Source organism: Actinia tenebrosa, unplaced genomic scaffold (genome assembly GCF_029948245.1).
Source record: "Actinia tenebrosa isolate PJP-AT-01 unplaced genomic scaffold, QUT_ActTen_1.0 PGA_scaffold8__29_contigs__length_14323225, whole genome shotgun sequence".
Lineage (NCBI taxonomy): Eukaryota > Metazoa > Cnidaria > Anthozoa > Actiniaria > Actiniidae > Actinia > Actinia tenebrosa.
In genome coordinates this window covers 166,498-189,760 of record NW_028292585.1, presented here as the reverse complement: position 1 = coordinate 189,760, position 23,263 = coordinate 166,498, and the positions used below count along the sequence as shown (strand labels likewise).

Genomic DNA, 23,263 nt, shown 5'->3' with positions numbered 1-23,263 from the left:
TATATGCAATAAAACTCAACAAATGCAACCACTATCTTCGTTTTTAAGAGCTTCATGAGAGATTTCATCGTTCATCAAGCATGACGGAACTAGAACGCTGCTTTAAAGACGCTACATATGAATTACAATTATCGTTTTTTGTTGTTGAAAGAAAGTCATAATTAGAAGCCGATTCGAGCAGATGCTATAACACATGCCGATATGTATTCCTGATAGCGCGCCATTTATCTAAAGCAGCGATAAAAGCTGTTTCTAATTCCACTAAACGAAATAACCAAACTTTAAAACCTTAGCGAGTGGGATATTTAACGAACACTTCATATAGCTTCTTAAGCGCCTGTTTTAAGTATTTTTCCTGTTTTTCTCAGGGTTATTTCAATCCCTGATCCGCATAGACCTATTCGAATATCGCCTCCTTTAGAAGGGCGTTGATTGCGCGCATAATTAAAACGCTTTTATAGGTACCTTAAAAAGAGGTAGATAGCGTTATCCATTCGATTCAAAAATACGGGTTTTCGAGAAATATCTAATAGAACAGGAAAAAAGGTGAAAATACTTTTTAAATTGCCTCGAGCGTGACGGAACGTTGTACGGTGCAAGCAAAGATGAAACCACATTGAATATAACATATGCCCTAACTACAGAAGATACGCCGAGCTACATCAAGATCAGAGATAAGACTTTTCCATAAGTTAAATGTATACCGAAATCAAGTGAAAGCTAGAAAAAGTTGATAACAAGTGCATAAATCATTGGATATCGTTAGAGATCAAAACTATCCCCAGGGGGTAGGGGTTAATTGGTCTAATCAATTTGATAGGGCTGCAGGATAATATGGTGTATGCTGATTGGTCATTTCAGGCCTGTTTTCTTCAGAGCAGAAAAATACGCCCACGTTCTTCTTTTTTTCCTGCTGTGCAAAAAGGTTATAGCAGACTAAAGCGATTAGAGCCAAAAAAAGATCAAACCTTATTAAGCGGCCACCCTAAGGGAATTGATGTTCTACCTTAACACAGTAAAAAATTGTTTAAGGACTTCAGTAGTGATACAACGCCAAGTCGTGGCCAACAGCGACTAGTTCCAATTAGTTTTGACTCAGTGAATGAAGACTCGCTTCAATCACTAGACACACCTATTTCAAAAAAACGTTGTCGTCGCAAAAGGCGATACTTCATTCCAAGACGGAAATGGCTCCGTCGACCTCAAATAGCATTGAATAAGTCTTAACACTAAGGTCCATGTTCTTGACGAGAATAAGAAGCAGAAACACAAGTCATTCCAGCTAGTCTTGGATCTTGGAATGACCTATCTCCTATAACTTTTCGCCTGTTGCCTAGATCAAACTTCGCTTCTACCATAATGCATTGCGGTATCACTTTATTTAAGAACCCGAATAAGCGTTACGTCGTAAGTAGAATAACTTTATTTTTACATTGGGTGACATCTAGTGGTTAACTACATCCAATGACACGTGGGTTCTACCATAATGCATTGCGGTATGTTAATTTCAAGACTAGAGTAAGCGTCACGTGGTATGTAGAATCGCTTTATTTACATAAAGTGACATCTAGTTGCTAGCTACATCCCACGACACGTGGGTTCTACCATAATGCATTGCGGTATGTTAATTTCAAAATTATAAGCGTCACGTGGTATGTAGAATCGCTTTATTTTGTACAAAGTGACGGCCGGTTTTCAGCCACTCTCATTGACACCAAAATCTACCGTAATGTATTGCGCCATTTAGTTTCAACTGGAGCAAAACATCGTTTCAAACTAGCCTCGTTTCTATACCTTAAGTAATATGTCTTCTACTCTTTTGTCAATGAAGTGAATATGGCGTATAATTTCTTCCCTAAAAAATGACAACCTGTTAAGTATATATACGAGGTTTTCTTCAATATTCTTCGCGCAGTACTAGGGTCACAATGCCCCAAAAATGACCTTCGAAGCCGGTCAGTTGTTGGTTCTCGTAAAGCCCCAAATATGGTACGTTGGATCGTCGGTAAGCTGTCGGTACGCACGACCGTTTTCCAAACAGGGAAAAACAATTTTGCTTTTGTCATTGGTTGTTTATACATGCAAGCATGTTTGGACGATTTCCCCGTCATAAAAAGTTCCAAGTAGGACATTCTCCAACTGTCTTGATTGCGAAACCTTTTCACAAGGAAAGATGTTGCTATGGTAACAAATTTCACACGGTTGCTATGATGACCATTTAATAAAAACATCGATCCTTTTCACATTGTCTGGTTTAAAAATGCAAGGAGATGTTTTCTGTTTTTCTCCATCTGAAAAAAATAATTTTTTTAACAGTAAACTGTTTATGGTGAAAAGAATTTTATCTTTAGTAATAGGAGTATGTCTCTATGAGATTATCACAGTGTAATCAAAGTACCTCCTTATCTTTGCTGGATTTTTTTACTTTCATCTTGATTTTCTTCCCTGACACAGCACTTCGACTCGAATTCTTTTCTTTCATGAACTGAAATAGAAAATCAAAATCAAGAACTTAGCCACAGATCACTTTTCTAAGATGGTGTAGCAAGATCTCCTTCCTTAGAGCTCCTCACAGAGCCCCTTGCCCTTTCCAAGACGAATCTTCTTGAAGATCCTCACAGAGCCCCTTTAAATGATGACCTTCCTTGGGGTCCTCACACAGCCCCTTTAAATGATGACCTTCCTTAGAGCTCCTCACAGAGCCCCTTGCCCTTTCCAAGACCAATCTTCTTGAAGATCCTCACAGGCCCTTTACACAATAACCTTCCTTAGAGCTCCTCACAGAGCCCCTTTTCAAAATGGCCTGCTCAGCTCTTCTCTTATGGAGTCTTCTTAGAGGCTACCTTCCAAAATGGTCTTTACAGAAACCCCCCTCCTCCAAAAATATCAAGAGGGAACAAAGAGGGAAGCTTACTTGAGACAGTTGAACAGGACCAGATTTTTTACTTGATTTCTTGTCTTTCTTTGATTTCTTTTTCTGCAGACAATTAAAACCATTGTCATGATATGTTTATAAATACTTAGCCTAAAAGATAAACTTACTTTTGTTTTTTTTCTTTTTTTTCTTCTCTCGGCTTAACCAGAAAAAAAAGGAAATACAAAATCAGGAAAATGTTGCATGCTGGATATTATCGTTTGCAGAAAAACAGCTGATTTCTATTCAACAAACCTGAAGAATCTGAAGAACTTGAAGATCCATCTGATGAACTACTGCTGGAATATCTTTTCAATTTTCTCTTTTTCTCTGCATGACGCAAACAAAAATGATGGTAAGAATGAAGTCGAGATGGTGTTGGATGATGATAATGATCATAAAAATGATGACAATGATGATGACGATGATGATGGTGGTGGTAATGATGTTGATTGATCATGATGGTAGCAATGATGATGATGATGATGGCTGTGACAGTGGTGATAATAATGGTGGTAATAATGATGATGATGATGGTGATGACAATGATGATGTTGATTATGGGGTGGTGGTGGTAATGATGTCAATGGATCATGATGGTGGCAATGATGATGATGATGATAGTTGTGACAGTGGTGATGATGATAATGGTAATAACATGATCAAAAATATACCTGAATTATCTGAAGAACTAGAAGATCCATCTGATGAGCTGCTGCTGGAATACCTTTGTTTCTTTTTCTTCTTCTTATCTGTATCATACACATGTTGTTGATCATGATGACTGATGACAATTACACGATGTGAAAAATGCTCAAGCCAGCTTACCTTTTGATCTTGATCTTTCTCTACTGCAATCTGAAGACAAACTACTGCTACTTCTGCTTCTACTTCTTTGTCTTTTCTTATCTTTTTCTGCAAAGTTAATGTATTGTTACACTCCCTCTCACCCGCTCAGCACCTTCACCATCCACCACCACCACCACCACAAAGACAAAGACAACAACAAAGTTAACAACACCACCACCATCAAAACTCTGGAACCACTCTTCCTTATAGTTATAGGCATTAGCTATGTTCTAATTAAAAGTTTAGTTTAAACTACAAGTATATCATAAAATACTAGAAATGCAGCTAGGAGAATAGTGCAGTAGGCAGTAACATCTTGTGACTGCTCGGAGCTTAACAGACCTTTGTTTTTTAGCTTTCTTCGTGAAGGTCGGCTTGTATCCCCCTCGAGCTCCTCTTTATCATCTCCTTTCTTTCTAACTTTAGAATACTCTATTAGAGAACACACCATAAACAATAATTTGTCATACTGCTGCGCAAATGCAACGATTTTTAGCAGCTATAATAAGCAGCTATAGTAAAATAAATTAAAGGTTAAATAACTTCAAAGTTTACCTTCGTCCACCATTTTGGATTTAGCCTGAGCCCACGATAATTTAGACATGCGCACTAAAAGATAATTTTGCAAAGATGGCGGACAGGAGTGAAGGATTGTGTACATAAAGTTTACCAATACTGCTATACCATAATGAATATCTACAAAGTACGACCGTTTTTTAACGGATTGTACATTCGGCAATCTACGTGTCTGCTTGAATCTTTTCAGACTTTAAGATGTAAAAGTTCAGATCAGGTAAAATATAAAGCACAGGAAGCCCAAGGATGTATTATACGTTATAGATATTTTGACATTTTGCTTTCGTTTTTGAAAGATATTTTCACGAGACACTCATCCAGAAGACTATGATTTAGTTGGGCCACAAGATTCGAAGTCAAATATAAGAAAGATGATGTTCTCAAAGAAATCCTACGAGACACGAAGGGTAAGTTGGTACTATAACTGGGATATATAATTAGGGGATGAGTAGAGCAATTTTTGCATGACTGTGAAAAGCTCAGTGCCAAATGTGTGCCTTGCCGTGACCGTGATATTTTCTAGTATTTTAATTGGTTGACTTTTTGATCGCGCAATGTGATTGGTCTGAAAGTGCAGTGCCTTGACGTGACCCTGTCTGTGTCATGCTTATGCCATGTTCCAGGTATTTGATTGGATGGAGAGTAAACTCTCGAGCAATATGATTTGTCTGGTGTATCCCTTGCCAGTGTCACGACCGTGTTCGTGCTGCGAGCCTTTCACAGTCATACGAAAACTGCTCTATGTCTTCACTGTCATAATATGCTACATTCAAAAGGCATATGCTATTACTGCTCATTAGTATAACCTTAAAGTTTCACAAAAAATATAACAGTATTGTGATTTTCCTATAAGTTTAATCGAGAGAGAGCCTCCAATATAAACCCACATTCCTTTCAGAATTTCCTTGCAATAGGAGAATCACGATGCAAAAGTTATTGAGATTTTGAGTTGCCTTTACAAGTTTATATAGATGACATTGGAAGAAAATGTATCCCTTATTGACCTCCACCACTTCACGACTACAGCAAATACAGGATATGTTTTATCCCAACTAGTCTCCAATATATAAACCAGTATTGGTAGCTCTAAATTTAAATAACATAAATATTCCCTTTTATTATATAATTACCGATGAAATATCTATTTTTCTCTATTTCGAAAAATTGATATCTTCACACGTGAAAATAACCATTGCGATGGCTATTCAAAAATACAAGGAAAGAATTGCCTGAAAAAGCCAAAACATACTTCATTGATAATTATATAATAAACAGAATATTACATGGGCGCTTGGAGATACAAAATTTATCTTCTCGTGTTGAAAATCTCTCACTCGTTCCCTGTGCTCACTTGTGAGAGATCTTTTCAACACTCGAAGATAAATTTCGTATCTCCACGCGCCCATGTAATATCCTCTATATATGTAAGACTTGAAGCTACACTTAAAGTTATATCCCCCTGAGGAAAGTATGGATATCAGAATTTCATTACGTTGGTTGACATCAACAGGAGCAAGAACTGAGACTACAAAAGCAAGCCTTGCAATCATGGCATCAGGAGTTCTGGACAAAGCATAATAAGAACTTTAATGAGGTATTCCAGCATCACATAGGCTAGTTTTGTTGTATTTGAACACCAAATGTAAAAATGACATTTTCCTACTTACCCCTCCCCCCTCCCTTTCCTAGAGGTAGGGGAATAGGATAGGCATACAGACTAATTCCACGTGTTTATTTATTTCAGTCAAAGAAAAAATTCTTGGCAGAAAGAAGGAAGAATGAAGATGAGAGTGGTGAGTTAATAACTTAAAACATACTGCCCTTGGGAAACTATTTGGAGTGGGTATACCTTGCTAGGTGGATGTTTGTAAACAGTACTGGGATAGCTGCTGGCTGGAAGACACTTGTACACAGTTCTGGGATACTATTTCTGAGACTTACAAATGGTTGCAGAAAGTCAATGCTTGGAAACCTGTGGTGCGAGGACACTTGTAAAATGTTCCAGCACACCTACTTAGATTAGATCCTGTTGCACAACTTAATTGGTGGGATAACTATGGTTGGAGGACATTTGATTTCCCTGTACTCAGGCTATGATTTGTTGCAAAAGTTTAATTATTATGATGTTATGAAATCATGTATTTAGACAAGCAGTTTGCAGATGATTTGTCAGTATTTTACAAGGATTTCTTGGATAAGAACTTCAATCTTCACAAAGATTATCTCTGGTAATTATAAAAAATTTATTATAATTATTTAATAATTCATGCACATTCTAAGTTCCTTTATCATATGACCCGTACGGCCCTGCTCGCGCGCTCTAATAAAACCATTGGAAAAAGTCACGTGATGGGGGCCGGACGGGTTGACGTAAGCGGGCCGGAAAAACCCGTCCGGCCCTGCTCGAATCCGCGCGCTTTCTTTTTTTTATTATTTTTATTTTCGTGAGGGTCATATGATAAAATGCTTATTGACTGAGTTAGGTCGGGCCGTACGGGAAAATATTTGGCTCTCGGTCATTTGTACGGACCTCGCTGCGCTCGCTCCATACGGCATGACCTCGAGCCAAATATTTTCCCGTACGGCCCTCCCACTCAGTCAATAAGTACATAGTATTGCACTCTTGATCTACTAGGATCTTGGCTTTTTTAGAATAAATCAGTAATAAAAACCCTTATCTTTTTTGACTGTTGCAGGGAATGGTACAAAAGGAATTTCAAGTTGGTTTGGCCCTCATTTCTTATTTCTTTTCAACAGTGCAAAAACCGGTTGCTCAGAAGAAAGTAGACTGGCACCATGCGTTTTCTTGATACAGTCATGTGATTTAATTGTAAATATCATATCAAAATTAAACTTGAATGGGATTGGGTGTTTTTGTTGGGTGTTTTTGTTGGTGTTCTTGTGTTGATATTTTTGTGCAGTTCAGTGCTAGCTCCAGTGCCTCTCCAGTGCTTGCTTGCTTAATACTTCAATGCTGGACAGCAAATCTAGCCGGCTCCTCAGGAAATAACAACCTGAAAAAAACTTGAAGTCTTCATGGTTCGAGTGTCCTTGCAGTAATGGCCCACAGCTTAATAACGTACATTCCCAAACGTTTTATATTGTTTAGCTAATACTACTAAGTCATATGATACTTTTCAATGGCCGGGGAACTATAGCTTATTTTAATGTCTTTTGAATTGTGTTCTAAGTTTTTTTTTTCTACAATGAAATCGAGTTCCGAATAGGAACCTCAGTTAATTCTCGACCACACCAAATGTACCAAATTTTCTTTTCAATTTTGGTTCAAATGTACCAAATTTTGGTTCCATACCTTGTATAAAGAAATAAAATGACATGATATCAAAAACAATACAATATATTACAGAACTGATAAAAGGGTAAATTTTACACCATGAAAAGATGGAAAAACTTACTGACGTTTCGGACGCTAGTCCTTCGTCGGTAAAATTTACCCTTTTATCATTACTGTTTCATTAGAAACACCGACGCAGCTCACACTAGTTTTTAGCTAGTTATCTCTTCTAAATTACAGAACGTTAAATAATTTCCCTGTTAGTTACTATAGCTTTTATCGGCAGCAAGATAGGTAAATAGTTATTTGGTACAAACATTGCAGCCAGTAATCTGAATTGAGCAAAATCTTACAACCTTAAGATATTAATAATTTAAAGTAAAATTTATAATAAAACCAGCCCTTAAATATTTTTAGTTTAAATTAAACTATTTAATGATAAATGTTAATTAAATTAATTGCAAATATATATATATTTATATATAACACCATATTGCAGCAAGGTTTTTTATCACTGTTAGACAACATTTCTTGTGCAAGAGAAAGACGTTCACTGTTCCAAGAGGTGAATTGGCCATGGAACAGATACATTTGGACAGGTACGTTTGGTCAATACTCTAGAATACTCCTGGTCATTTTATTTTCGGTTTGATGCCAAAACGGTAACATTCTAGTTCCATGACAATTAAGCTTTGATAAGACTGATCCATAAACGCCATCTACTAACATGGCATTGAAGTCAAGAAGTGAAATGAGGTTGTTTTCTTTCGTGAAGTTGTAATTTCCAGGACTGAGACCTGGCTTTGTAATGATAGGAAGAGTGGCGCCTTTTACTAGTACCGTTACCACACCATTTTGCTTGAAGACTTTTCCCAAACGCGGTTTGTCTGTATGGGAAGATCAGGCTATTACTCCTTCTACCCTTCTTTGCCATCGTCTCTAGTCGAGTGTTAAACTTCTGAGGCCCATCGATGCAAGATTTGGCGTAAGCACTCTTACTTCCATTTGTCGTTCTGTCAATTTGTGGTAGACTTAACGACGTTGTATTTGGCGTCATGTCCGGTTCAGGTGGTGATGCTGGGTGAGTCCAGAATTGAGTGCTTGGTGCGTTTGACTCGACCGTAATGATTGGTACATCACGAGGGCTTTTCTTGTATGTTGGTACGCTTCTTCTTCTAGGTGACCTTACTTGCCCATTTACATCGTATTTAGCCGTTGTTTCTACGTTGGAGATGACGAGTCTGTCTTGCAAATCGGGCAGATGCAGTTCGTCTTGAACAATATTTTCTAATTTAGGCTTTTCTTCTATCGGTTCGTAAAACTGTTCTCGTTCTTCGACTTTCATCTCGTTCAGGGTACCCAATGCACCTCGAAATACGTTAAAAATGTCATTGGGATCCTTGAGTACTGAGCTTGGGCAACTGGAACGCTTCCCATAGAAAGTCGACTTTTTAAACTTCGCCAGACCATCAAAGGAAGACTCTTCTGTTTCATCCATTCTAATAAAAAAGAGCTTACTTACTTTCTGCCTGGACAGGTTGTTCGTGGTATACGTCCTGACAGAAGATTGCAAAGTAAAAAACACCTGAATTAGAATAATAACCGTGTTCAAAAAAATTCAACTTGGTGTAAACAATGGCCACAAAGAAACGTCTTTGACAAACTCCTTCGTACTTTTCTGGTTGATATCTAGCCAGGTACTCTTGCGTAACAGATTGACAGCCAAGAAGTACTTAGTCTCCTGCCTGTAAGAATGTACAACTGCACGAATCAAAAATCTATACTTTTATGCTATAATTTTAATCCGAAATCAATGGCATTATGAGCCAGAACTGTGAAACAAAAGGAGAAGCCAAATAAACAAACAGAGATTATCATCTTCAGTTCTTGCCACTTTATATTGCCAACATTGGGTCCCATGGGTCATCGTAGATTAAACAAGTCATTTTATGCCATGAAAGTGATAATTGACTACTTAAGAATGATCGTATTAAACAAATCAATAGCTTCACATATCGCTCGTCGAAATTCAACATTGGCTTTTCTTATAAGTTGGTACCCGACACAGTTTACAGGAATCGCTGAACCAGGAATGTTCCTCGTACAATCTTACAACTTTAACCCTTGGCCATTTATTAGTTTGAAAGTGGATGAGGTTGTGGGATTAGTGTTCAATACATCCTGCGACTTGGCCGGTTAACAACATTGCGAAAAGTAGAAGCTCGTTCAACTTTTTCTGGAACTTGCAACGTTGCATTGCAAGTTGCAGAGAGCGGGGGTGTTACACACGCAATCTCGATCCTCTGAGACTTGCAACGTTGCATTGCAAGTTCGTTGCCTCGTGCAACAGTGCCTTAAGAGAAACGAGAACATTTGACGAGAGTGACGGGACCACCTTTAATGTTTTACCATGAAAATCTAATTGCTGCAAGCCGCGACACTAATCTTGGGTTTCCTGTGTATCATAAGCCAACAAAAATCTCGATTTTGAAAGTTCTTTCATTTGGCTCCCCCGCGACTAAAATTTCAGGGGCAAGTACTTTTTTCACGTGCCTGCCTCGTGGTGGTGTTTGGTCGCGCGTGATCTCTTTCAGGTAACTTCAACTTTCAGGGTTTTTCCTCTTGCTCTTAGTTGATATTAGCCTGCGTGCAGCCGACCTAACCGACTGTTAAGTTATACGAGAGAAATGTCTGGCTGCACGCAGGCTAATTTCATATATTATTTATCTCACAAACGATTTAGGAACATTTTAAGGGAAAGCATTTGTGGACAGTGATTATGATCAATTGAATCGTTGTCGAACAAAATTGATTTTTTATACTACATAGATGAACAAAGATGTTTTTGTCACTTGGCCAAGCTAGCTTATTAGCTTTTTTGGTTGTTATTTTAAGAATCTATTGTTTTATCCTTTTTTCAATCATCTACAATAAAGGTCGTTAAGTGGATTACAGAGATTAATCGGTTATTTTTCTTGCAGAATTCGGTTACCTTTAGTTGAATTTTTAATGATATTTATAGCGTATTAGCATGAAGTTAGTCCTTCTTTGGTACTCCGTCACGTATAAACGTTTTCATATGTGCTTTAGCTGTATTTCGTGAGATAATATTGAAAGCTGGTTCCACAGATGTGCACCAATCAAGTGCAGATTTCATTGTTCTTGTTCATGGACACGCCTCCCTGGTTGTAACTAAGGTCATTCTCAAACATAAATTAAAAACAAAAGACAATAACTACAGCGCAGCGCATGTATAACAAGTTATTATAAGTTGTTTATGAGGATGACTGAAAGGGAGTACTTCACTTCGTAAACACACGTATTTGAATCAATCAAATTTGACCATGACGAAGCTTACAACTGATAACCGTACAGCCCCATCTGTGAGCGAATTCTTTGACAAAGGATTTCTCGACAACACCGAGGAAATGACAAAATTAGCAAAAGTTACGGGAAGAACCAATGGCTTGGATGCGCGTCTTCATCTTGGAGAAGCTGAGGACACAAAGCAAAACCAAGACTACACTTCACAAAGCAACAGGTTTTCCTTTCAAGGTATTTTACATACAGAGAAAGCGGAGTCTTTTGAATTCCGATCAAAATTTAGTGGGCCAGATTTTCTCGAAAGTAAGGAACATCGCGAAGTTATGAAGGATGTTTACAAGAGTCAGTTCAAGGGCCAAGACGACTCTGCTGGAAATCGAGAATGGATTCAACATAAGCTTAGGTCACTTGATATTGACGAATGCAGCGCTTCGTCAGTAAAAACATTCCCAAACAGAACCTCAAGCTCGCTTACACGAGGTGCCGGCCCCTCTAGAAGGCGAACATCGATTCCCCATCATCTAGAACCACTACATCTTCAGGAAAGCCGCAAATTCTCAGCTAGACGTGGGTCGCTACCATTGTACCACATGTCAAACAGCACATTTCAAGGGCCAGCAGCAAATGGCACAAACAAGCTATCGTTCTCACTTCCAAGAATTAAAGAGTCTGCTGTAGTTGGAAGACAGTCGTCGCCATTGACGGAAATGTCAGAGAATGATACTGAAAGTAGTATTTCCGAGGTCTACAGGAATATTTCTGGAAAGAAACCGAAGCAGTCTGCAACAATGAGACGAAGAAGTACAAGTTTTGATTTTTTAATGAGAAAGGAGCCCGAGTTAGAGAAGAAAAAAGTCAAACAGAAATGGCGGATATTGATCCATAGGAGAAAGAGTCTTTTCAAAGATGAAATACACTTTGAACCCAAACTAAACAGAGCAAAACTTCCTAGCACAAAGCTTCCGAGACTAACACGTTGATCAGCGACTATAGAAACGAGGCAAGTCATAAAAGGCCTGTGCCCTGAGACCCTCTGCATGTGTCCGGCCTGAACTAGGGCAGGCAAGCTAGGAAACAAGCGAAGCAATTCCATTGACTAAAAGGACAATGGCGACACACCTTGATCAGTGATGATTTCTAAAAGATATGAGCAGGTTGCAATTGAGTTTGCTGTACGACTAGTGAAAAAAAATCTGCAAATGTTCTATTGTAAATCATTTTTGTAAATATTAGATTAGAACTGTAAATATAACTATTTATTGTCGTATGAAAAATGTACGCATTTTGGAAATTGTGCACCTTTTTGTAATACGTAATGGTTAATAACAGTAACTAGTAAAAGAAGAGAAAACGCAATGCAGTTGAAAGCAAGGTTCAGAACCCTAACATTAATTTACACAATTCTGGCTTTATTGAGAGGAAAAAATGACATAAATAGTTTTTGATTCCAGCGGATCTTTTAATATGATAGTCACCGCTTTCACGATCTGTTTCTCTTTCCTTTGAAGGCAGGGATACCAAAACAGCATAGCCAATTACTGTGTGCCCTGTAGTCTTAGCGCGGGCACTGAAGATGGTCGTCACCAGCGTCTTCAGTGGGTTTTTTTAACATCCGCCTTGTACAGGGTTATCGTGAAAACAGACGGGGACAAAGGGTTTAAGTCATTGTCGAGAATACCAAAATTCACGGCATCCCGGACAGTTAAATTTCAAACTTCCAACAACGAAATTTTTAAATTGGTTTGCCGGACTAAAGAGGTTTACATTTAGGAAGCTAAAACCCCACCATTTTGTCGTCGTCTTCAGCTGCATATCAAATTGTCAGGTATGACCAAAATTCTCAACATTATGGTATGGAAAACGACTTCTAAATCTATATATTGTTTTTTTTTACTCCGACGAAGGACAAGCGTCCGAAACGTCAGTAAGGTTTTTTCATCTTTTCACGGTGTATAATATACCCTTTTATCATTATTGTTTCATTAGAAACACCGACGCAGCTCACACTAGTTTTTAGCTAGTTATCTCTTCTAAATCTATATGACTATTTCAAAAAAGGTTGAAGGTTTTAATGTTGCATGCTGCATCTTGCATGCGTTGTTGCATACTAAGCTTCAAAGGTATCCTATGCATAGGTAAAACGTGAAGACAAAGTTTTGGAAAATTTCATGTCGTTGTGATCTTTTCGTTGATTAGATTCACATCGCTATGGTGCATTTGGGGCCTGGTATGCAGCATGCAAGATACAACGAAACCTTCACCAACTCTTTTTGAAATAGCTATAAACTGAAAGTACGACCTTCTGTCTTGCAAAATCATGCACTGAAAAAATAAACAACTTCCAAAGGACTAGTAAAAGCCCCTTTCTTTATTTTTGCTAATTGATTTCCGCTTCCATTGTCGTTAAGTTAATACCTTAAGCTCGTTACTACAAGGTAACAAACCACATCAAAAATAGTGCTAATTGATCGATAACTTTAGTCTTGCTTCAATAATTAGCTCTTTCTTCGGTTCCAGTTTCTTTCTCATTCATTGGGAAACGGTAAGGAAATGGGACTGGATCTGGCGGTTTAGCATTTACGACTTGTAAGCGGCCCATTCACAGCGTATAGCTGATACCAGAGATTTGTGATCTGTCATGGCCGTTCGTAGTCTAAACTTCCTTAATTAGTAATCATCCCCATGAGAATGAAATAACGTAAGACATGGCGGCCATGTTGGATGATATAACAAAAGAGACTAATGACGAATCTTTTGTTAAACTCCTTCAACATGGCGGTCATGAAAACCATCAATTTTCAAATAGACCTCGAAACCGCAACAATTAGCTTCTTTAGAGAAAAATAATACACTACTATAACAAAAACAATAAAGATATCCTATAAACTATTTAACGATATATATTATTATCCCGCTGGGTTCCAGAAGCTGCTCTCTCGCTCCAGTGCCTTCTCGGTCGTTGATTTTCGAGAGAAGCCCTGTAGCGAGAGATTCTCTAGACCCGAGGGCATCTGTTTCTAGATAATAATCAAAGTAAGAAGATGTACGATGTTTATATTTTTTGTTTTCGTAAGCTGTATTGAGTCTTAGGTCTTTTTTTATCATCTCCCTGTGCATTATTGGTGCTGAAATTCCCGCGTCCCTCACGTGACTTGATGGATGGCAGACGAGTTTCTTGTTTCGCAATACTGTTATCTTTCCTATCAATAGCTTGAAAACTGTTCTCTCTTTTTACTTTTCGTTCTTCTCGAGAAAACAGAGGAACGTTATAAACTATATTTGATACTTTAGAGATTCGTCTTTCTTCTTCTTCTTTACTGTCACTCCTTTGTATAATTCCCTCGGGTAGAGGTTTCGTTGTTTCCTTAGTGACGGGTCTTGACGATAAAGAAAATGACGGTTTTCCTATTTTTGGTAGCCCAGTGAGCCAGTTGTGAAATTCAGACTCATTTGACAAGTTTCTTCTCATGATTTTAGGGACATTTGCTGTGGTACATGTGAGCTGGGGTAGGCTACTTAAGCTCTTTTGGAGTCGGAACTGTTTACGTCTCTTGAAAGCGTCCATACCGCTGAAAGTGTTTTCACGTCTCAACAATCCCTTGTCAAAAGCATTAAGCCCTCTCGGTTCGTTATCAAAACGATTTTTGTCTTTTATCATCGTCAGTAAATCTTGTTTTACTTTCCTTTCTTCCAGCTTGTATTCTATACTTGACTGTGTCCGTTCTCGATCGATGGCTTTAGTCCTTAATTCGAGATTCCTCTTACCTTCGTGAAAGATAGCTAAAGCTTTATCGTAAACAGACTGATGCATTCTTCGGCTTCTGGCTGAAATCCCTTCAAAAAATGCCTTCAAATAAAAACTTTACCTCCTCCAAATCGCTGTAAATCAGTCCCCAATCTCTGTTTTCACTTGTAAGGTGATTTTTTACATGAAAATAGAGTAATCACTCTTCACGCTATTTTTTTACCACTATTATCTCTTGACGAGTTAAACACAACGCTGTCATCCTTCATGGTTCCTTTGGGAATTCATTACAATTGTTAAGCTAGTCGCTATTTTAATAATACAAGACAATACACACAACAGTTATGGTAATAAACTTCGACACACGAAAGTAATTCTAAACAAATCAATGTTCCTGCATTGTGTTAATTTTAAAGTATTTTTTGTAAAAGAGAAAAACTTTAAATGAATACGAATTTAATACGATATTTATTATTGGATCAGAAGTCTTTTAGTAAAAGTAGAGTTAAGAGGTCAGTAACTCAGGTAAAAGAAAACAATTCAAGTGTTGAACGCGGCGATAAACGCGGCAATTTTTCCCGCGTTTCGTTTGCTGTAAAAAAAACTACAGATAGTGCCACACCTTTAACAAATTGGCAAGAGTTTGCTGAAAATTCGAATGCTAGCGATTACTAGTTGGGAATTGTGTTGGTGTTTTGAATACAACAAAGGAATAATATGAGAAGGAAATTCTCTTGAACATGATAATAATATTAAAATAATAATGGGATTAACAGTGGATTCCAGAGTGGCTCTTCTTCCACTGGATTCCAATTGGAATTTAGAATAGAATTTACATTTTGAAAATTGCACTTGAATGCTGCTTCACGTTTGATAAATTCTATAAATTTTGTTAAGAACCGTTCAGCGCGCGAAAAAAAGGGGTTTCAATGTCAGTTTTTTACTAGCCATCTCATTAGTGTTCATAGATAAAGTAAACGAGCTTTATATTGACTCATAACATACGTCTATTTTTAAAAGATTGAGTAATAGCGATAAATCGTAAAAAGATTCTTGCTAAGTCAAAACAAATATGTCATCATGAATGATAGTAGCCAATATATCTCTTGCCTATAAATATAGAATTTCTTTTTCTTTGGATGGAATTTCAACCCAGTAATATCGAGTTGGCTATTATAAAGATTTAGTATTTTGGAAGACAGCCAACTTTTCAAGTTTTCCGAATGAATATGAATATAAATAGAGATTCGAATTGGTGACTTTTAGCCGCTATCTTACCAGACTATATTCGTCTATTTTGATTATGTTTTGTGGGTGTTAAGTGTAGGATGGATTTTGTGTAGTCTCGGTTTGCAAGGTATGCCTGTGTTTTTTTCTGCAACTGATTGTGTCGTTCTCTTTACTGGACAAGGACGCTTCTCCTCCAGTCTATCAAGAGTCCTATTCCTGCTAGAAACAGCTTTTCTTTCAGTTGTAACTCTTCTTTTATCTTCCAAGAACTTTTGATTTTCTATTTCAAATTTACTGTTTCCTTCATGAAAATCCACAACGACAGTTGGAGGAGATTCTATTTTGATGTTTCCTCTTCTTCCTCTGACTTTTACATCAGGATATTCTATTAACTTCTCTTGCAATGGCTGTAAATGTTTCCCTATACTTCTCGTTTGCCTTTTCGTAAGGTTTTGTCTTTTCTCTTCGCTGCATTGGTTTTCAATACTCAGTTGTTTTTTAAAAGAACTGTCTGTTCTTTTCGTATCGTACATATGTGTTTTCCTATCATCAATGCTATTTGCCCAAGAAGAACTTTTTATCAGTGCAAGGTCACTTTCGCTTGCTACTTTTTCTTGTGCCATTTTTCCTTCATTTTTTTCAAGACGGTGAAAAATACCATATGATGGAAAACGTGGCGTTTCAATTCGCATCGTCTCAGAATTTTTGCCCAAGAAATCGTTTTTCTTGACTTCTTTCTCTGGCTTCTTTCCAGTCCATTCATCTTCAAATTGACTTGTTTTTGCACACAACCGATTCCTTTGCTGAAAGTTGGAAGAACATTTAGAAAAAGCATCACCAAGTCCAGAATTTACTTCGCCATCCAGAAATGCCATTTTTCTCTGCTGTTTTTCCAGCTTAGGAAAAGGAATTCTGACAGGTATTCTTGAGGGATAAAGTTTAGAGGTACGGAAATCTCTTGAAGATCTCTTTATCGGAGGCAGAGTTCTGCTTCTATGAGACAGCATTGGTTGTAAACCCAAAAAAGGATTAAAAACCTCGAGTTTACTGTCGTTTCTTTCCTTCATCATGAGGAAACCTTGCTGAAAAATTACACGCTTCCAATATATTTTCTATCAAGCGGTTATTCAATGAAGAAGTCAGTTAAAACTAGTTTCTTGAAGATGAAGTTCAATCGTGGAGATGTTAATCTTGATTGTTACCACCAACAGTTGGAAAAACTTGATGAATTTTTCCACGAATTATCTCTAACTTCTCAGGCAGGAAAGCAAAATATCTCGAGCAATTTCCTGTCTAACACTTGTAGCTTTGTCTTGTGAGGCGATCTTTTTTCTCTGATGAACTTGAAAAAAGGAGTATTTTACTTTGCTAGAAATTGGAGATTGACTCACAGCTCGCGTGACAACAAAACTTCTAAGAAGCATTTGAATCTTTTCTTGTCGTCATCAGACTATCTGGCAGCCGCATTGAGTGCGAACTAGGCTACTTTCCTTCATAAAATAATAAAAACATTACAAAATGAATATCGCCTGAGGGATTGAAGAAGTTTTCAATTTCTTCCTCTGCTTCGTTTCTAATCTTTAATCTAGGAAATGCCACTGAATGAAAGGTTCCACTGACTCTTTCAAGGAAGTAGATTTTAGAAGAAGAAACTTGAACGACAGTCGAAAAAGGATCGTTATTTCTCTTTGAAAAGAATGAACTAAAAATTCATCCCTCTTTATGCATAACATTATGAATTCAAAATTAGTCTGAAAACGTTGGAGCTGGTCGTTAGAGTTCTAAAGATCTTTTGACAACACTACAAAAATCTGAACTAACCTGTTAATAGACGCCACATCTCAGCGTAAAGAACTGATCAACACCCCAAAGGGTGTGAAAAATCTAAAAAAAACTTGAAAAGAAAGGAATACAATTTCGACTACAGATTTTCATTTGAATTAAATTAGACTTAATTTTCAAGGTGTCGAGGTGTCAATAGGGATCTCTCGTTTAAAGCTTGGGTCTTCAATGAAGTGTATTCAAATTAAACGATTTGGTTGCTATCAACAGAATATTTGGTTGTTATTTCTGTTGTGTGAACGACTCATGTTGGCAATTAATTACCAGGATACACAGTCAATATCTCTCTCAATCAATAGGCATTCGGCTAAGATGCGGTTTTTATTCAGACAGCTGGGAAGAATTTATTATTGGGCAAATTTCTAAGAATTAAAGGGTAAGGCCTGCGGTATTAGTGATCAGCGGTTTAACGAATTCTGAAAAATATGAAAATTGTGTGGTTGCATGGAATTTGCGCAATATACTAGTAAGAAATAAATATTATTATGAGAAAATAAATAGGGAAAGAGGGAATAGAAGTTTGTGTTCCTAAAGGAACCAGATTTGCGACGAATTTTCGAGTGTCTCAAAAAGTAGATTATTAAAAAAATTTTTTGTAAAAAAAAAATAGAGAAAAGTTTTTTTCATTTTTATTGTGAGATTTCTGCTTTACACTTCAGCTTTCCGCGCAAATCTCAAGAATTAAGTAATCTATCACTTTTTTTAGCTCTAGTTTATTGTGGCAATTTACCTGAAGTGGGGTATAATAGTTTATTAATTCAAGTAGTCCTGCTGTGTTGAGTGTTATTTATTTACCAAACGACCGCCATTAGAGACCATTATGTTGTGCTCGACACCACCGGTGGTCTCGTGATCATATCTGCGTCGTCGGTGCATCACTCAGTATATCTAACGGTATATCAACTTAGCCGAGTGTTCATGATTAGATATGCAAATAAGTCATTAATTATTTGCATATGTTATCAAATCTTATGAATTTAAGAAACATCTTAGACTCAATGTTTTGAATTTTTCAATTTCCTATGCTCTTTAAAACCATTTTCAACACATTTTATTTAAATCCTATGCAACATTTTGTCACGTGGCCATGCAAAGAAGGATACAAGCCATACCATGCAGCTGATCTGAGATAGTGACGTATAAATAACGTCACTGCAAAACTAAGGTGCCCTGAAGCAAGAAAAAATTGACCACAGAAAAATAATAACACGCCTGTCTTTGCAATAAAAATATCAAAATCATTAAATATCTTGTCACTGTTATCAGTCACTTATTTAGCAATGTTATTATTTTTATTTGGCGGCCTGGAAATCCAAAATTTCAATTTTGATTGGCTAACAAATGTTCAATTTTGATAGGCTAACGAATGTTCGGTTTTGATTGGCTAACCTTTTTTTCTCAGATCAGCTGGTAGATACAGTCGATCCCAAAAACGTTGTCCAAGTGAAAAGAGGTTTATAGGACAATAAATGTCACGTGTCTCATTAAATATTCAGTTTTACGCGCGTGTGGAACTAGGAATCTGAACGTGCTGCATCACATGAGTGGCAGAAAATGTCGACGGCGGGTAATTCAAAACAAGTTCTTTCGACTTTAGAAGTTCGGGTTTTGGACTCCAAGAAGAAGTCTAGCTACGTTGTAAGAAGTTTACCCAATTTTCCAGTGTTAGAGACCGTTTCAGAGCTACGTTCTGAGCTAGTGAAAGCCTTACCAGACTTAGAGAACGTTCTGCAAGACTGAGTAATGAGTAATGAGCAAACCAATCTGCACGTACCATACTTTCTTGCGCGTGAATCCAAGCCTGTGGACCGTTCTGCATAATGTTTGGGCACTAAAAGCAGGGCCAGTTGTATTGAATATTTTCGACGCTATTTCATTCAATTGCATTTCAGGATGTTCTAGAAGACACTCCAACATGGTCGACCGACGGGCCAAGGATTAATGTCTCCATTAGTGTAGATGTCCGTTTGACCGTTTTAGGACTTACAAACAGATTAGCGGCTATCTCCTGGTATGTTTTTGCATAAAACAAATGTTGGTATACCATTCTCCACCTTAAATCATCCGAGAAAGCACGTGGCATCTTTCAGATTCAGTTTTCAATACTGTAATTTACTTTTGCATCAGTATGCTAATTAAAAAAATCCACGCGCGTAAAACTGAATATTTAATGAGACACGTGACATTTATTGTCCTATAAACCTCTTTTCACTTGGACAACGTTTTTGGGATCGACTGTATACATCATATAATGCGGGGTAGCTGAAACGTCGGCGCCAACTGAGAATCTATTAGAAAGACTGTCCCACTGATTAATGTGGATAATTAAGTCGGGCATCAGTTTTAGGAGTTGATTAATCTCTATATATCGTACGTATATGACATAAGAAGCTCCTAGAAACGAAGCGAATGTTTCTCCCTTCTTCTCTTTCTCAAGGGAATAATAATAATAATAATAATAATAATAATAATAATAAAAGTTCTTATATAGCGCTTCCTAATAAAACTCGAGGCGCTTTACAATAAACTAATTTATACATATGATATAAATATATTAAAAAATATATATGTAAATGAGAATAAACATAAACATAAAAGAATAATCAACATTTTATGAAGTTCATTATATTCAGCTGATCTGAGAAAAAATGTTAGCCAAACAGAATCAAGAATTTTTGCAAACTGACGTGTCGCTTTTCCTCTTGAAATCGCGGATTTCCAGGCCACCAAATGAAAAAAATATCGTTGCTAATACGCGCTTGATAACAGTGACACCATAATTCACGAGTTGAACTAAGAGAAGGAATCTCTGATATTCATGCTTGTAACCATACATAACCATACCATACTTGATGCTATTTTTAGAACACGAGAAAATATGAGCAAACAGCGTAGAGCGCGCGGAGTATGCGTGTGGCGAAAAACAAACGCTTAAATGAATGACTCTAAATATAGCATCAATGATTTAAAAAATAGCATCATGAGTGCTCATGATGGGGCGCGGGGATTCTTTCCGTTAGTTCATTTTCTCTTGGTTTTATATTTTTCCTCCAATGGCGGGTATATTTTTAATTTTTGATGGTCTATTTTCGCAGCTTCTACGTCACTATTTCAGATCACCTGGACAAGGTAGATATCGATTGCCTTTCTAATGATGCAGCTGAGGATGGATAGTATCCCCTTCACCCTTGCATGAACTAATGTACTTCCGATTCCTAACTATTCCATGAAGATAGTTCTAGAATAGATCTTCAGCGGATCAACTTCCTTTGAAACACACCCCTAGCTGGTTTTCCAAGTAGGATCTCTTAATCACAATCCCATTCAAAATGTCCTTTTCTTTTAACGTCAAAATATAACACGTGGTGTAGTCAGAACAAAATTGGCAATTAACAAAAATCCTCGCGTGTCTCGAGCTGGCTTTCCATTTCTACACATATACGTCACTGTTGTCAGGATAAGAGTCGTTGGTGGTGAATAGATTCAACGGTTTTCTTCACTCACCGCTCTGAGTAAAGCCTTGGCGTTGGTCTTCGTAAATATCGGCCACAGCAGCTTCAACATCTACCACGTGAAAGTAAAGACAAATCTATAATCTATACAGGTGAGCCTTCACTCAGAGGTGGGAGAATATAGGAGAGAGGGGAATGTGATTCGAGCGCAGGCAGAATTTTACAGTATTTGGAACGCAGACACAATCGAAGTTTGCGGTTTGGACTCAAATCTCCATTGCATTACGATACTGGATGGGGAATTCATATCTCATCATCGGTTACTATTGGCAACTATTCCTTTAAGTTCATTGCGGTATTCACATTCCATCTTGTATCCGTATCATTTTCTTGGACAACTATTCTTTTCATTCATACTCATACTCCTCCTTCTCCTTCTCCTTCTCCTTCTCCTTCTCCTTCTCCTTCTCCTTCTCCTTCTCCTTCTCCTTCTCCTTCTCCTTCTCCTTCTCCTTCTCCTTCTCCTCCTCCTTCTCCTTCTCCTCCTCCTCCTCCTCCTCCTCCCCCTCCTCCTCCCCCTCCTCCTCCTCCCATCTCCTCCCATCTCTTCCCCTTACACCCCGCCTGGCGTGATGGTGTGGGACACTGAGGTCTTTGGAATTCTTCATCGACCGCAAACCCCAGAGGCGGTAACGACCAAGTTCGCAGTCTCATTTGCCTGGGACTTTTCACACAATCTTTTCCACTGTCAAATAAAAGTGTTTTCTCATAGAAACGAGGATCACTACGTTTTCGTCTTCCGTAATCTTTCTCGACCAATTCAGTATTTTTCCATGTATTGTAACTAGAGCTAGACCAATGTCCAGGGAAGCTTTTGGACTTTTTTCTTGTGAAGACAGTCTCGTTTTGCGTAATCGAAGGAAGTGGAACGTCCTGTAGAGGCTTTAGACAAGCTTTCTTCAACATGATGTTTTCAAACGTCACATCGGGATCCACGTCTTTTTCCTGGTTTCGAATGAGGTCAAGGAGTTCTTCTGTGTCATCGTCTGTAGGTCGGCCACGAAGCGCCGGAACCTTTTGGAAACCTTGTTCCATAATTGTTGCTGTTTTGAAGCTTGTATATCAACATAGAATCATGATAACATGAATATTATAGTTCCAAGATTTGCATAAAAAAGTTAAGTACGTTTTTGAAATCCTTCAGTTTTACATAAAGATCTTCTTACTCCGATACTCGAGCGCAAAATGGACCGATAATGAAAGTACATTCTTTACAAAGTATATTCTTTACAGTTCTACACAACGCAGGTTTTCATCTTGTATCGTACATTACGGGACAGTAGTTGTTTTGATTTGATTCCTGTTCACACGGTCCACATATTGAATACATATCTATTGGTCCTGAGTAACTAGAGATTAAAGATTCTTAACCTTATTGGTTATTAATCAGCCGTATTAACTCAGAATAAAGCAATCTAGACACGAGGGTGGATCCAGCGTACAAAAAGTATTTGTACAACGTTGTATTTTGGCATTAAGGCTTAATGAGATATTTAATGTTAAGATTTAGTTGTAATCTCCTCAAACAATGCCAGCAGCCTTAGATCTATTCACTGTTATAGTACGCTTCCGGATGGACTTTTGTTTCGAGGTATTCCGTTATAGGTATGGTAAAAGGGCTTAAAACGCCACGATTTGTTTTTGTACACTTTTATATAGCACTTATACTATCCTACGTACAATGAGAACTAGTTACAGATTTTATGAATGGATATAATAGAAATAGTTATGATTAGTTATTATTTGACGGACAAACTGAAGTTTGTACAACCAGCTATGCATGCAATTGTTGAGCTTGACGCTCAAATGGCTTCTAAGTTCCACTGAGGCCCGGTGATTAGACGGTACTCGTTTTGTGTCAAAACATGACGGTAGCTTACATTCAAAAGGCTTCAACATTCCAGGCCGATAATTAAATGGTGCTCACTAACATTCTATGGCGTTTTTATGAGTGGAAACATTAAGGTAGCCTTACA

At 37.6% G+C, this 23,263-nt stretch overlaps 4 protein-coding genes across 5 annotated transcripts; 1 reads left to right on the top strand and 3 right to left on the bottom strand.

Moving 5' to 3' along the window:
- Positions 1-1,650: 1,650 nt before the first annotated feature.
- Positions 1,651-4,361, bottom strand: LOC116296965 (uncharacterized). The gene is made up of 9 exons (XM_031705090.2): positions 4,319-4,361; positions 4,106-4,195; positions 3,743-3,829; positions 3,589-3,666; positions 3,170-3,244; positions 3,043-3,074; positions 2,915-2,977; positions 2,399-2,485; positions 1,651-2,291 (listed from the first exon to the last, which is right to left on the bottom strand). The coding sequence occupies exons 1-9, from the start codon at positions 4,329-4,331 to the stop codon at positions 2,241-2,243; spliced, it is 576 nt and encodes a 191-aa protein (XP_031560950.2). The 5' UTR covers positions 4,332-4,361; the 3' UTR covers positions 1,651-2,240.
- Positions 4,362-4,383: 22 nt separating this feature from the next.
- Positions 4,384-7,214, top strand: LOC116296967 (COA8 family protein CBG23705, mitochondrial). The gene is made up of 6 exons (XM_031705099.2): positions 4,384-4,556; positions 4,636-4,746; positions 5,850-5,933; positions 6,084-6,132; positions 6,486-6,567; positions 7,036-7,214. Exons 1-6 carry the CDS (start codon positions 4,452-4,454, stop codon positions 7,124-7,126), a joined length of 522 nt encoding a protein of 173 aa, XP_031560959.2. The 5' UTR covers positions 4,384-4,451; the 3' UTR covers positions 7,127-7,214.
- A 5,136-nt stretch (positions 7,215-12,350) lies between these two features.
- Positions 12,351-18,037, bottom strand: LOC116296962 (uncharacterized). 2 transcript variants are annotated; one of them, XM_031705087.2, is made up of 2 exons: positions 17,755-18,037; positions 12,351-17,423 (listed from the first exon to the last, which is right to left on the bottom strand). In XM_031705087.2, exon 2 carries the CDS (start codon positions 14,767-14,769, stop codon positions 14,011-14,013), a length of 759 nt encoding a protein of 252 aa, XP_031560947.2. In that variant the 5' UTR covers positions 14,770-17,423; positions 17,755-18,037; the 3' UTR covers positions 12,351-14,010. The 2 variants fall into 2 exon arrangements, with proteins under 2 accessions (XP_031560947.2, XP_088880496.1); XM_089024370.1 differs by having other exon boundaries at positions 14,771-17,423; positions 17,755-18,025.
- A 3,769-nt stretch (positions 18,038-21,806) lies between these two features.
- Positions 21,807-22,702, bottom strand: LOC116296984 (uncharacterized; the record flags this gene model as incomplete). The annotated part of the gene is made up of 1 exon (XM_031705118.1): positions 21,807-22,702. A coding segment is annotated over exon 1 (516 nt), but the record flags the coding sequence as incomplete, so codon positions are not given.
- Positions 22,703-23,263: the final 561 nt, after the last annotated feature.

Coding starts and splice junctions, on each gene's coding strand:
- LOC116296962 (XM_089024370.1), bottom strand. CDS start 17,003: ATGATGAAGGAAAGAAACGACAGTAAACTCGAGGTTTTTAATCCTTTT.
- LOC116296965 (XM_031705090.2), bottom strand. Junction 3,830..4,105: donor AAGAAAGCTAAAAAACAAAG/GTCTGTTAAGCT, acceptor TTAACTTTGCAG/AAAAAGATAAGAAAAGACAA. Junction 2,978..3,042: donor AAAAAAGAAAAAAAACAAAA/GTAAGTTTATCT, acceptor AATTGTCTGCAG/AAAAAGAAATCAAAGAAAGA.
- LOC116296967 (XM_031705099.2), top strand. CDS start 4,452: ATGAATATCTACAAAGTACGACCGTTTTTTAACGGATTGTACATTCGG. Junction 4,557..4,635: donor GATGTAAAAGTTCAGATCAG/GTAAAATATAAA, acceptor CGTTTTTGAAAG/ATATTTTCACGAGACACTCA. Junction 5,934..6,083: donor ATAATAAGAACTTTAATGAG/GTATTCCAGCAT, acceptor TATTTATTTCAG/TCAAAGAAAAAATTCTTGGC.